Source organism: Pipistrellus hanaki (assembly GCF_964339955.1).
Source record: "Pipistrellus hanaki genome assembly, chromosome: 11".
NCBI classification, from domain to species: Eukaryota; Metazoa; Chordata; class Mammalia; order Chiroptera; family Vespertilionidae; genus Pipistrellus; species Pipistrellus hanaki.
Window position 1 is genome coordinate 1,765,787 of NC_140513.1, and position 13,574 is coordinate 1,779,360.

At 69.9% G+C, this 13,574-nt stretch overlaps 1 protein-coding gene across 4 annotated transcripts in view; it reads left to right on the forward strand.

The window, feature by feature from the left end:
* Window positions 1–13,574, forward strand: part of RALGDS (ral guanine nucleotide dissociation stimulator) — a 35,743-nt gene that overhangs the window by 18,727 nt on the left and 3,442 nt on the right. For 3 of the 4 annotated variants that reach the window (XM_084898313.1, XM_084898312.1, XM_084898310.1), the window contains exons 2-14: window positions 6,536–6,646; window positions 7,828–8,021; window positions 8,470–8,565; window positions 9,065–9,258; window positions 9,470–9,936; window positions 10,555–10,770; window positions 10,997–11,100; window positions 11,389–11,473; window positions 11,691–11,759; window positions 12,149–12,235; window positions 12,805–12,837; window positions 13,105–13,226; window positions 13,368–13,463. In XM_084898313.1, the coding sequence (XP_084754439.1) occupies window positions 6,536–6,646; window positions 7,828–8,021; window positions 8,470–8,565; window positions 9,065–9,258; window positions 9,470–9,936; window positions 10,555–10,770; window positions 10,997–11,100; window positions 11,389–11,473; window positions 11,691–11,759; window positions 12,149–12,235; window positions 12,805–12,837; window positions 13,105–13,226; window positions 13,368–13,463 (1,874 nt within the window). The remainder of the gene's footprint in view (window positions 1–6,535; window positions 6,647–7,827; window positions 8,022–8,469; window positions 8,566–9,064; window positions 9,259–9,469; window positions 9,937–10,554; window positions 10,771–10,996; window positions 11,101–11,388; window positions 11,474–11,690; window positions 11,760–12,148; window positions 12,236–12,804; window positions 12,838–13,104; window positions 13,227–13,367; window positions 13,464–13,574) is intronic. The other variant, XM_084898311.1, reaches the window with a different exon arrangement.

Genomic DNA, 13,574 nt, shown 5'->3' on the forward strand with positions numbered 1-13,574 from the left:
CCTCCCCCCAGCCCTGCAGCCTGGGCCTTGTGTCTGTGTCCGCAGTATCTACCCAAGGACAAATTGTGTCTCCATGCCCAGCGTGGGGGGAGCTGGGAGCGGGGGTGGGGGGGACCCCAGCCTGGGAGACCTTCCTCCCGAGCTGGGCATGTCAGGGACCCTCATCCGGGACCAGAGCTTTGGCTTTCTTGGCGGCTGCGGCAGGACGCGGAGGCCTGACAGCAGCGCGGCCGGCATCTGACTTGCATTACATCTGGCAGCCAGGCCGCTTTGTGTGCCGGAGGGTCTGGCCTGCGCGCTCGGGGCCGGGAGGGGCCAACTACTCAGCCGCTCCCTCCCCCCTCCTCCCTCCCTCTCTGATCATGTGCGTCCCTGAGGACCTGAGGGAGAGGCCGGTCTGAGCCCAGCCTGGCCCAGGGTGGCCTTCCCTCTGCCTCCCCTCCCCGCCTCCCCCTCGCCCGCCCTCTCCCCTCTGCTCGGCCCTCCGGCCTCAGCACCAGATCCAGGCCCCACACTGTTTAGAGTCTGAGGGGAAGTTCTGGCTGGAGCAGGAAAACCGGGGTCCTGGCAGAAGAGGAGTCCCTGCCGGAAGCCGAACACAATGGCCATTTACCAGGGGTGGAGGGGCGGGGCGGGGAGTCTCTGTCCCTCCTGCCAAGCCCGCCCCCCCCCCCCCCCCCCCCCCGCTGGTTTCCTGGTCGCTGTAGTGTGCCAGCGCTGAGGCAGCACTGCTGGGGTCCCTGTCCTCCCTCTCTGGAAACCCCCAGGCAGTTTCTGCCTCCTCCCCCCGCCCCCATTTCCCCACCGGCCCCCACCCAGCCCTGTCCTCGCACATCTGGGCATGTGCTCTCTCGTCATCTTGATCCTAAGCCAAGCCACCGCTGACCCAGCTCCGCCCGCGCGCTCTGTGCTCTCGGGAGGTCACGGCCCGTGTCCAACCGCTCTCTGGCCTGTAGCACCTCTGGATGCAGGCCCACCGCCCCCTCCGGCCCTCCAGGCAGGTGCCAGCCCCACGGTCCGGGGACCAGAGCCCCGGAGCTGGACGTACGCACAGCGCACAGCCGAGAAGGGCGCAGCCGGACTTGGGCCTGGGCTGTGTTCTCCCGGGCGCCTGCTGTGCACTCGGGACCAGAGGGGTCAGAGACGGCTCGCCATCGAGGCAACGTCAAGTTCGCAAGGAGGACGTTGGGGCTGTGGGAAAACGGAACCGGCCCAGGCAGCCCAGAGCCTGGCCAAGTGCGGGGCAGGGATGCTTAGAGGTCAGAGGAAGGCCAAGTGCTGTGGCCAGAGCACGCTGCGGGGAGGGGGGGGGCTTCCAGGAAGGTGCAAGCCCTCAGCAAGCCCCCCCAGGGTGTAAGATAACAGCGCAGAGGAGCCAGCACTCTGGGAGGCCCAGTGCTGAGCAATCCCATGCATGTGTCCTTGCGATCAGGGCTGTCAGTAGCCCATTTAGCAGAAACAACAACTGAGGCGCTGGAGGTTAATTAGATGGCAGTGTTCTGGCCCAGGCAGTGGGCCTGCGTGCGAGGCCTGAGAGCGTCTTGGGGTGGGGGGGTGGAATGAGGGGGCGCTTCTCTGTCTTAGGGTAGGGATACACGGGGGGGGGGGGGGGAAGGGGCTCCTTCCAGCCTCCCTGCCTCCTCAGGGACACTGGCCTCCTGACCACACTGTATGCAGAGCTTCAGGTTAGCTGCCGGGGCCTTGACCAAGGTACCTGTGTCTGTGTGTCTGCCTGCCGTTTACAGGGACCCCCCCGACCCCGAACCCCCGGTTCCCACTGCTCTGCTCCTCCGGGGCTGCAGGAGAAGGGCAGTGCCCGGCTGGGGAGACTGGAGCACGCAGGCTGTGTGTGGGGAGCTCAGGGAGGCCCTGCGTGGGAGGGAGGAAGGGTCAGCCCTGGGAGAAGCCGGGCCGCCGGGAATGGGCCGTACCCGGCCCTGTCTTCATTGGAATGGATTTAGCACCCGCCCTCCGTGGCCCCTGATGGAGCCGGTGGGCAGCTCCCTGGCGTGGCACGGTGGCCCCTGCCCAGGCGTGGCCTCCAGCCTGGCCGGCCCGGACACACAGCTCTGATGAAGAGACCCCGACCCGCTTCCGAGGATCCGGGAGTGGACGCCTGCGGCCGAGAGCAGGAGGCCGGGCCGGGAGCGAGGGAGCGCCGGGCGGGCAGGCGGGAGCGCCGGCACCGGCTGCGTGGGGGGAGCCGGGTGCGGGCGTCGCTCAGGTGCTTCCCTCCCCGAAGGCGGGCCGCCGGCACAGCCTACTGGTCACGCCCCGGGCAGTGCTGTTCTCTGGCAGGAGGGCCGGGATCCGCCGGAGTGCTGCTCGGCCCGCAGCCTGCCCTGCTCTGCGCCCTGGGCCTCGCTTTTCCTTTCTGTACAATGGGCCCGTACCGGGGCCTCTGCTGAGGGTTCCGGGGAGGACCACGGGAGACAGGCAGCCTGACAGGCGGTCCCCGCAGTGCCCGGCACGGCCTCGGAGCCGCCGGGCGTGGTGCCCAGGTGTGTGTCCTGCCCGGGCTCCTTGTAGCTGAACCTTGGGCCTGTGGGGGCCCCGGACGCCCCCTCGGAGAGAGGTGTGGGTACGCTGGGGCTGCCACCCCCGACTGGTCTCTTTCCCGCCTCCGTGTGACCAGGGCCAGACTCTGTTCTGAGGCTGCCACCGCGGCGGCCACCAGGGCGCGCGGCCTGGTGTGTCTCTGTGGACAGGAGAGTCACAGGCCACTTCCTGGCTCCTGGCCTGGGCGAGGTCCCGCCCGCTCCTTCCTCGTCCATCCAGTGAGGTGAGGGCAGGATTAAATGGGACCAGTGTGCCCGCCCAGGACCTGGCACCCAGGAAGTGCTGTTGCTGTTGGGACTGGACCTTCAGCCAGCCCCTCCCTACACCCCCAAGGGCCCCCTCCTTCCTCCTCAGCCGTCACCAGCCAGGTCCCCTCGCAGGCCTGGCCCCGGGGCCCACTGGCCCTGACTGTCAGGACGGGCAGGAGAGGGATGGGAGGGGGCAGGCCAGCCTGCAGGTCGGTCTCTCCTCCCCTCGGGGGCACAGTTAAAGAGCTGGGCTCAGGCTGGTGTCAGGGTTCCTGGGGAGACGGGTCAGCACAGCCTCCAAACTCTAATTTCTGGAATCCCTGAGCTTCAAGGCTGCCCTGGAAACCAGGCTCTGTGAGGTCCCAGCCCAGGCTGCCTCTGTGGGTGCAGTGTCACTGTGAGAGTGGCCCACCCTTAGCCGGGCTGACCTTGTGCCCCCTCTGGGTCATCTGCGTCACGGGGCTCCGTGAGGCACCAGCAGGGTCACACATTAATGGCATCTTCATCCTCCCGGCCCTGGGCTGATGCTCTAGGACCGTGGTCGGCAAACCGTGGCTCGAGAGCCACATGTGGCTCTTTGGCCCCTTGAGTGTGGCTCTTCCACAAATACCACAGCCTGGGCGAGTCTATTTTAAAGAAGCGGCGTTAGAAGAGGTTTAAGTTTAAAAAATGTGGCTCTCCAGAGAAATTTCAATCGTTGTGCTGTTGATATTTGGCTCCGTGGACTGATGAGTTTGCTGACCACTGGCTAGGAGACGACCCAGGACTTGGACTGGAACCGTCCTGGATCTCTCCTCAGCCCGGACCCTGTCTGCGTGGCCCTCCTCCGGGCCTCAGTCTCCCGCTCTGTGCAATGGGCGGGCGCCTGGGGTCCTGACTCCTGGGGTTCCCGCTCGCTCCGGCTCCCGCTGGAGCGCCTGCTTTCGGGCAGAAGGCGGAAAAGTCAGCACGCTGCCCGCTGGCTCCAGCCCCCAGACGTTCGGGGTGACTGGGCCCCCTCCGGGTTCCGGAGCCCCTGCAGGTCTCCCTCGGGTTTCCCGGGCGGTGTTTCAGCCTCACTGGGCCCGGGGGCGGGTGGAGGGTGGGGGGGCTGTGTGGGTGCCAGCCGTCTCGCAGCAGCAGGTCCCGCTTCCTGGGCACTTCAGTGTGTCAGGCACCGTCTGGGCTGCGAGCCTCGTGCCGCCACCGTGACCGGTTAGAGGGAGGCCCTTCTCCCCATTTCACAGGCGGGCTCACTGAGGCCGAAGCGGAGGCCCCGCAGAGCTGGGAGTCAGCCCTTCAGGTGGGGCCGTGCTCTTTGGTCTGCAGGGCGCAGGGGGGGCTTCATGTACCAGAGGCTGCGGGGACGCCAGGAGCTGGGGGGTGCTGGGGGCTGGGGGGCTGTGGGTGTTGGGGGGCTGGTGGGCTGCGGGGGCTGTGGGGAGGCCAAGGGCTGGGGGGGCTGGGTGCTGGTGGGCTGGGGGGCTGTGGGCGGCCAGGGGCTGGGTGCTGGGGGGCCGCGGGCTGCCTCGGGGACTCGTGGACCCAAGCAGCAGCTCACAGTGGTGACCCGGTGCGCACGGAGGCCGTGGCGAGCCCCTCGTTCTATCTGGAGCGTTCGGCTGGGCCTACAGTTCCCGGGGACAGCACCCTGCGGCCCGCCCCTCCGAGAAGGCTGCCACCCTGGGCCCGGGCTGCTCTCCCCCCGGAGCCTGCGCCGGCCTCTCGTAGACGGCTCACACGGTGCCCGCGCTCAGAGATGCCCCGTGGTCTGGCTGTCCCTGCGGGAGGCGACAGGGAGGACAGGGTCAGCTCCGCGGGGCACTGACTCCCCTGCCCAGCCTGTGTGCTCAGCGTCCCGCCCTGCCCCCCGGCCGGCTGGCAGAGGGGGCCCCTGGGTGGGGGAAGGGCTCCGGGATCACATGATGCCCAGGCCGCCCAGCCAGCTGCTCCCAGCAGCGAGGCCCACGGCGCGGAGCCGCTGTCAGACCGAGGCCGGGCCTGCCCGCGGTGAGCCTGGCCGGGAGCGCTGTGCCCGGCCGGCCTGGAGGGAGGCCCGGGAGCCAGGTGCTGTGTGGGCTCCGGAGGGGTTCAAGTCCAGTGGCCTCCAAATTGGCAGGACCGTGTGGCTCCCAGCTGGGCCAGATGTGGCTGGAGTCCCAGGAGCGGGACAGGCCTTTGTGGGAGGGGAGGTGGGGGCAGGGCTAACGGTGCCTGAAGCCCTGTCTGCCCCTCCCCCCGGGGCTCCTCCGGGCTGGGAGGGGAGTGTGGGGAAGAATGGGCGCATCTGTTTCTGTTTTTCTGCTTCAGGAGAGGAATTCCCCTCCTTGCTGGCCGGCCGGCCCAGGCGGGCGTGGGCGGTGGGGGTGTGGGTGCGGGAGTGATGCTGCGGGGGCAGCCTGCTGAGGGCCCCCTGCTGGCTTCCAGGAAGCGGCTGGCTGTCTCCCTGGAGGAGGCGGCGAAGGCTCGGGAGCCGGTGCGATTGCGGCCGCTTTCCCGCTGGTACGGTGCCCGGAGCGGGAGGGCGGCCTCGGTCAGAGGAAGTGGCTTCCGGAGGACGGCTCCCGGGCCCCCCAGAGCCCTCCGGGGCGGGCAGGAGGCGAGAGGCCCCGGCCCGGCCCTGACCGGGGGGCCGGCACCGCGGTTATAATACGGGGTGCCCAGATGCCGGCAGCAGGTCCCGGCCCAGCGCCCCCCGCAGGCCCGGGCTGCAGGGCAGGCCGACCGCGGCCCAGGCTGAGTCAGCACTTGGCACGGGGCCTCCTCTGAGGTCCACGCCCACCCCGCCGGGGGCACTGACCTGTGCGTGGTCCCGCTGCTGGCCCTGACCGTGTGATTGCTGGCCGGGTGCCCGCTGGCACCTCCCGCCGGCTCCTCCTGAGCCTCGGAGGTTGGCACCCTGACTCCTAGGCCCCTTCCCCCTGAGGTGCACCCTCCCTGGGACAGGGCCGGCCGGCCGGGAGAGGGCGGTGAGGCCCAGGGCGGCCGTGACTCAGTGGCCTCGCCCGGGGCCTGGCTGACCGTGAGACGGGGCTGGGGCCGCTGCCTCCGAAAACAAGGGCCTTCCTCTCTGCCGGGGGCCGGCTGCAGCCATGACCCCTCTTCCTGGCCCAGCAGGTCCCATGGCTTTGGGTCCCCCGGAGCCCCGGCCGGCCGCCTGTGCGTCAGCCCTGTCCCGGTCCTCACCCCGTCCCGAACACGTGAGGGCAGGGAGCAGGACGTCCTCTGTTGCCCAAGAGGCACGAGGCCTGAGCGCAGATGGAGGAAGCGGCCTCGCACGTGGCCTGGGGAGGCCCCGCCCCTGCCCGGCCCCGTGATGCTGGCTGCAGGGCCGGCCCGGGAGCCGCCATCCGGCGGGTCTGCTGGGGTTGGGGGGCAGGCTGTGGGCGAGGGGCGGAGGGGAGGGCCGCGTGCCCCCCTGGTGCCGCTGCCGGCCATGGGTCCCAGGTCGCCGCTCCCCTGCAGCTACGTGGCTCGGACAGGCTGCCTCCTCCCGGCCTCCGAGCGCCCCCTGCGAGGGGGCCGGTCACGGTGTGTCTCGGGGGCACCCGGGCAGGAGCGGCCGGGAGGGTTGGGCTCGCCTAGTCCGCCCCCGCGCCCGGCCGGAGAGGAGCCGTTCCCAGGCCGTCCTCCTGTTCATGCTGGGTCTGAGGGGTGGGTGGCTCTGCGGGGGCCTCCCCTGGGGAAGGGGGTGCAGCGCTGGTCGGAAGGCAGGGCCCTGACCCCGCCCGCGGGCGCTGTCTCTGCAGAGCTCCACGCAGGAGATCGGCGAGGAGCTGGTCAACGGCGTCGTCTACTCCATCTCGCTGCGCAAGGTGCAGGTGCCGCACGCGGCCGGCAGGGGCCCGCGCCGGCTCGGGGTGAGTGTGGGGGCCGCGCAGCCCGGCGCGAGAGGCCCGGGTTCCACGTGCCGCCCTGGGACTGCACCCGCCTCCTCCCAGGCTTCCCCCCGCCCCCCCCCCCCGGGGCCCCACAGACCAGCTCCCAGACCCAGAGGGATCAGCCCCCCGCCCGGCCGGCCCCGGCCCGGCCAGGTGCAGCCACTGCCCGGCCAGGTGCAGCCACTGCCCGGCCAGGTGCAGCCACTGCTCGGCCAGGTGCAGCCACTGCTCGGCCAGGTGCAGCCACTGCCCGGCCAGGTGCAGCCGCTGCTCGCACACACGTGTGTGACACGGAAAGGACCCTTCCCACCGCCCCTCCCTGCTCGCCGGGGAGTGTCTGTGTGTCTGGCCCGCGCTTCCTGTTTTGGCTGCTGCTCCCTGCCGGCCTGTGGTGCTGTCCTGACGGTCCCCCCACCCCTCCGAGCCTCAAACCCCCACACTTTGTAGGGAGGGCTGTTTTCACCCCAAAAAGGACGGGGGGCGGGGGCGGGGGCTGGCCGCTCTGGACACTTGCCTGTGACTTGATCTCTCGGCGAGCACAGCCCGTGGCCCCTCCAGGCCGGAGCCGAGGCTGGTCACCACGGTGACCCAGCCGCTCAGGGCCTGGGCTCGGGTCGGCTCCCCTGGCCATGGGCGCCCTTGTCTCCGGAACCGGCCGGGCCGCCGGGGCTCGGGGTGACGCGCTCACCACCGGAGGCGCTGTCCTTGCTCAGCTGGCAGGTGACCTGCAGGCCCTGCCGCTCCCGTCACCCCCTCAGAGTGGCTTTTACTTCTGTTCTTTTAGAATATATTTTTACTGACTTCAGAGAGGAAGGGAGAGGGAGAGAGAGAGAAACATCAATGAGGAGAGAGAATCATGGATCGGCTGCCGCCTGCATGCCCCCTCCTGGGGATCGAGCCTGCCACCCAGGCATGTGCCCTGACCGGGAATCAAACCCGGAACCCGTCAGCCCTCAGGCCGACGCTCTATCCACTGAGCGACACTGGCCAGGGCTCAGATCGACTTTTAAACGTGAGAACCTTTTTCTGGGGGGACACTCACGTCCTGCCTCCTGCCCCAAGTCCCCGCGCGCATGGGAGCTCACCTGCACTCTTGCCCTCACCCTCCCGGGGTCCTGGCCGCCGCCCTGGCCCACACGGCCCTCCTCTGCCCGCCCCAGGGTGAAAACGAGTCGGCCCTGAGCCTGTACGAGACCTGCAAGGTGCGCGCGGTGAAGGCGGGCACGCTGGAGAAGCTGGTGGAGCACCTGGTGCCCGCCTTCCAGGGCAGCGACCTGTCCTACGTCACCATCTTCCTGTGCACCTACCGCACCTTCACCACCACCCAGCAGGTCCTGGACCTGCTCTTCAAACGGTGAGCGCCGCCCCCGCCGCCGGCTCCCCCCGCCCCGCTGTGTGTCTCCGGGAAAACCCTCGCCCTCTCTGAGCCTCCGTCTGCTCCTGGGACACAGCAGCTGCCCAGGTTGTGGGGACCCTCGGGGCCGACGTAACTCTCCCGCCAAAGCAGCTCTCTGCCCCCGTGACCTGGGGTGAAACGGCTCTCGTTTGAGGAGAGGTCCCGGCTTCCGTCTGGGGGTGCCCGCCCCGAGGGCCCTGGGGGCGGGGTGGGGGCCCCAGGCCCGCTCGGACACCTGTGAGGTGCCCGTTGGGGTTCACTCACCCCACACACGTAGGTGGAGCCCCTCCTGCGTGCGGGCACTTTTCCGGGCACGGAACGTAATTGGGTGCAAAACGCAGATAAGCCCCGCCCCCCGGGCTGCGGGCCGGGGCGGGGCGGCCGGTAACCGCGGCCGGCACAGCAGGTTCGGTAGATGTGACGCCCTCACGGCCCCCTCTAGATACGGATGCATCCTCTCCTACGCCCACGAGGACGGCGGGTCCCAGGAGCGCCTGAGGAAGTGAGTGCGCCCGGGGCCGAGGGCCTGGCCGCCGCGGGGGACGCTGGGGGCCGAGGCTGCGGGCGGGCAGAACCCCGGCCCCCGCTGCCTGGGGCCTGCGGGCTCCTGCAGGAGGGAAAGAGGGGGAGCTGTGGGTGGGCCCTGGGCTCCAGGGAGCAGAGGGAGGCTGGGGACCCGGAGCCAGCCCTCCGGGGAGGACCGTCCTCCCCACACCCGCCCACCCTGCTGGCCCCGTCCCCGTCCGGGCGCCGGGACAGAGCAGGCAGCCCCCCGGCCTGTGGGGCGTCCGGTCCAGGGGGGGCGCTGGAGATCGGCGGGGCGGGGATCGGGCTTTCCGGGCTGGAGAAGTGTCGCATGGTCGGTGGAGCCCGGGGGAAGAGGGGGACGGGGGCACTGGTCTCTGGATGGGCAGGGACGGGCCCAGAGTCCACCCCCACGGGCCATGGGAGGGCCGTGTGGAGGGGGAGCCAGGCCTTTGACGCTGCTTCTCCCCGCCCAGTGCCATCTCCTCCATCCTGGGCACCTGGCTGGACCAGTACTCGGAGGACTTCAACCAGCCGCCGGGCTTCCCCTGCCTCAAGCAGCTGGTGGCCTACGTGCAGCTCAACATGCCGGGCTCAGACCTGGAGCGCCGCGCACACCTGCTCCTGGCCCAGCTGGAGAGCGCGGAGCCCGCCGAGGCCGAGCTGGAGGGTAAGGAGAGGGGGCCGGGGGCCGGGGTCAGTGCTGGGCACAGAGAAGCCTCCGGAGGCTGGCGTGGGGCGGGCTGGGAGCAACAACTGGCCTCGGACCACCCTCTGGGCTGCGGGTGGGGAGGACGGCCTGGGCTGAGGCTTCTCCTGCAGGCAGGGGCGTGTCTGTCGTGGGAAATTAGGCGTGTTGCTGAACCTCTCTCCTGTTACAGCTCTCTCACCTGCGCCAGCTCCAGCAGCCAGTCCTGTGCCCAGTCCTGTGCCAACTTCAGAGCAGGAGCCAGCCCCATCGCCAGCTCCAGCTCCATCACCAGCTCCATCGCCAGCTCCAGCGCCTGCTCTATCGCCAGCTCCAGCGCCCAGTCCGGCGCCCAGTCCGGCGCCCGCTCTAGTGCTCAGTCCGGTGCTGGCCTCAGAGCAGGAGCTCGTGCCGGCTGGAGAGCCTGAGCCCGCCCACGAGCCAGCTCCAGAGCGAGAGCCAGCCCCGGGACCCACTCCCACAGCCGCCCCGGAGCTGGAGCCGGCTCTGTCGCAGACTCTGGAGCTGGAGCCGGCCCCGGCACCAGAGCCCCCCTGGCCTTCGCCTGTGGCTGCGGAGAACGGGCTGCGCGAGGAGAGGCCTCACCTCCTGGCGTTTCCTCCCGACCTGGTGGCCGAGCAGTTCACCCTGATGGACGCGGTGAGCAGCTCTGCCCAGGGGGAGGGCGGGAGGGCGCACCTTCCCCTGGCATCTGCTGCCCACACGGGCGTGCCCTGGTCCAGAGCTGGTGCCCCGGCCCAGCCCCAGCCCCAGCATCGCAAACCGCGTGACCCGGGCAAGCTTCCTGTTCCCACGGCCTCCGTTTCCCTGGGACCCCACCCCACCCCCTCTCTGCACAGTGACAGGGTTAGAGGAAGGGGGACCGTAGAAAATTGGGGAGCCTGCTGTTGGGTCGGGGAGGAGCTCCCCATCTGCCCAGGGGGCCTCGCAGCCTCAGCACTTACAGGCGCCTGAGGTGGACCCACGTGGATGAGCACCTGGACCGGGAGGGGCACAGGTGTGAGGGCTCAGGCTCCCCGGGGCCCCTTGGGATGGTGCCGCCGTTAGGGAGGGCGGCTGCTGAGGACGCCACCCTCCCCGCCAGCGTTCCATCCCGGTCCCTCGCGTGCTGGTGCCCACAGGGGCCCACGGGCTCTGCCTCCAGGGCCCCAGCACGGACCAGGGCCCTGCCGAGACGGGGGGGGGCCCTGCCGGGACTGGGGAGGACCGGTGCTGCCCTGGGGGGTGCGGGCCCCAGTGACACGCCCTGCCCCCCAGGAGCTGTTCAAGAAGGTGGTGCCCTACCACTGCCTGGGCTCCATCTGGTCCCAGCGCGACAAGAAGGGCAGGGAGCACCTGGCCCCCACCGTGCGGGCCACCGTCAGCCAGTTCAACAGCGTGGCCAACTGCGTCATCACCACCTGCCTGGGGGCCCGCAGCGCCTCGGCCCGGGCCCGGGCCCGGGTGGTGGAGCACTGGATCGAGGTGGCCAGGGTACGGAGCCCCTGCTGCCCCTGTCCCAGCCCTCCTGTGTCAGGGCCTCCGTGACCTTGACTTACCTCCCCCCCACCCCTGTCCCCTCACTTCCTCCTCAGGCTCCTTCCTGGGTTGAGCTCAGGACCCCCAGTGATTTTCACGGGGTGCAGGCCCCCTGGGAGGGGGGCTCCCCCAGAAGGGGAGGTGCCAGCCCCCCTCACGCTGCTTCCCCCCTCCCCCCCAGGAGTGCCGGGTCCTCAAGAACTTCTCGTCCCTCTACGCCATCCTCTCCGCGCTGCAGAGCAACTCCATCCACCGGCTGAAGAAGACGTGGGAGGAGGTGTCCAGGTGGGTGGGCCGGGGGGCTGGGCCCGCCTCCGTGAGCCCAAGGCCAGCGGTCCTGCCTCAGGACTCAGTTTCCCTCTCCGTCAGGCCTTGGACTGAGCCGCACAAAGTCAAAACGTCCCCACAGAGCCGCTTGGTAGAACTGGGCCCGGGGCCCGGGCGACCCACCCGAGAGCCCCCTCCCAGGCCCACGGAGCCCTTCAGGCCGTGGAACCCGCGCCTGGCAGCTCGGGCCTTTGGGCTCCAGAGAAAAGGGGATCCCACTCACCCCTCCCCCCCCCCCCCCTCCAGGGACAGCGTGCGGGTCTTCCAGAAGCTGTCGGAGATCTTCTCGGACGAGAACAACTACTCGCTGAGCAGAGAGCTGCTGGTCAAGGTGAGGTGGGCATCCCTCCCCTGCCAGTCCAGCCTGTCCCTGGGCGGGCCCTGCCACCCCCTCTGTCTGAGCTCATTTCCCAGGGGAGGGCCCGGGCTGCCCAGGCGACAGGTCCCAAGGGGGCTGCCCAGGCGTGGGCCTGAGTGTCTAGACCGATCTGGGTGCACGTGGGGGTGAAGGGCAGAAGGCCTCTCTGACCCCATGCTCACCCCGGCAGGAGGGCACCTCCAAGTTTGCCACGCTGGAGATGAACCCCAAGAGGGCCCAGAAGCGGCCGAAGGAGACGGTGCGTGTGCCCCAGGCGCGGGGGGCAGGGGGGCCTCCGCGTCTCCCTCCGAGGCCATCGTGCCTGACCCGCCCGAGACCTGCCCCGCGGGCCATGCCCTCCCCAGCTGGGGTCCAGCCACCAGAGCGAGGCCCTGAGACTGGGCTTGGGGGATTCGGGGTTGGGGGTGCAGGCAGCCAGAGACCCGGCCATCTTGGGGACTTGCCAAATGCCAGGCCTGGGAGGTCGCCTGAGGGTGTGGGGTCCGTGGGCACTAGGAGGGGGATTAGCGCCTAAGGGTCCCCAGGCTGCTCCGAGCGGGAGCCCAGGGTTGGGGCTCGGAGCGGAGGCCGAGGGGCCCCCAGGGGAGTGCGTGGATCCCACTTACCACTCCCATCTCGCTGTCATAGGGTGTCATCCAGGGCACCATTCCCTACCTGGGCACGTTCCTCACGGACCTGGTGATGCTGGACACGGCCATGAAGGACTACCTGTATGTGAGTGAGCCGGGGCGGGGCGGGGCGGGCCCGAAGCCCGAGGAGAGCGCCCCTCAGAGGAGAGAGCGCCCCTCAGCCAGCCCTGCACTCCCAGCCCCTGGCCCCTGTGTGTCCCAGTGGGGAACCAGCTCAGCACCTGGCTGTGGGGCTCAGAGTTGCAGGGCGAGGTTAGCCAGCCGTGCCCGTGGGCGAGCAGGCCACCCCTCCGAGGTCAGGCACGTGGTAGCCATGCGGGTCTTGTCTGAGGGTTTAGTCCCTGCGTCTGTCCTCAGAGGGCTGAGCGAGAAGGTCCCTCTTCGCCCAGCCCAGCTCCCAGGACCCAGCCCAGGCCCAAGCTTGTGTGCACGCCCTGCCCTCTGGTGTTCGCTGTTGGTAGTGCAGCCTGAGAGGGGGGCTGGGTGGTCAGGTCTCCCCATGCCCAGCTCCCAGGACCCAGCCCCAGGCCCAAGCTTGTGGGGATGCCCTGCCCTCTGGTGTTCGCTCTCGGTAGTGCAGCCTGAGAGAGGCCCGGGTGGTCTTGGGCGTGGGGACAGACACGTTCTGATGGGCGTTGGCTGTCTGCCTTGCAGGGGAGACTGATCAACTTTGAGAAGAGGAGGAAGGTGAGCAGCCACCGCCCTCACTTTGGAAATCAGAGCCCCTGGCCTCCCCCTTCCTGCTATCCTAACGGGGAGAGCCGGATCCAGAGGGGAGGGCCTCTCACAGAGGAGGGGAGAGGGGAGGAGGGGGGCGGGGAGCAGGAGTGAGAGTCCAGGACAGTTCCCGGGGAGGGGCTGTTGGAACCCAGCTGAGGATGGGGTCGGGCCTGGGTGGGGGCAGAGAAGAGGAGGTGACCCTGCACCCACTCAGACCCTCCCCTCCGGCCCCAGGAATTCGAAGTGATCGCCCAGATCAAGCTGCTGCAGTCCGCCTGCAACAACTACAGCATCGAGCCCGAGGGCCAGTTCGGGGCCTGGTTCCGGGCCGTGGCACGGCTCAGCGAGGCCGAGAGGTGAGGCGGGCGGGGGCGGGCGCATCGCGGGCTCCAGGGCCTGCGGCGAGGTGGCTGGGTGCCCACCCTCCAGCCGCTGGCACCTGCCGGGAGGGGGCCGGAGCGTGGCCCGGGAGCTCACAGCCGCCGCCTGTCCCGCAGCTACAGCCTGTCCTGTGAGCTGGAGCCCCCCTCCGAGTCGGCCAGCAACACCCTGAAGGCCAGGAAGAGCACGGCCATCGTCAAGCGCTGGAGCGAGTGGGTGCCTGGGCTGGGGGCCCCGGGGAGCGGGAGGCGGACAGCTGGAAGGGAGACCCTAGTTCCTCACTCACCAGCCCTGTGACAGGGCCTCCGTGCCCTCTGATGCTA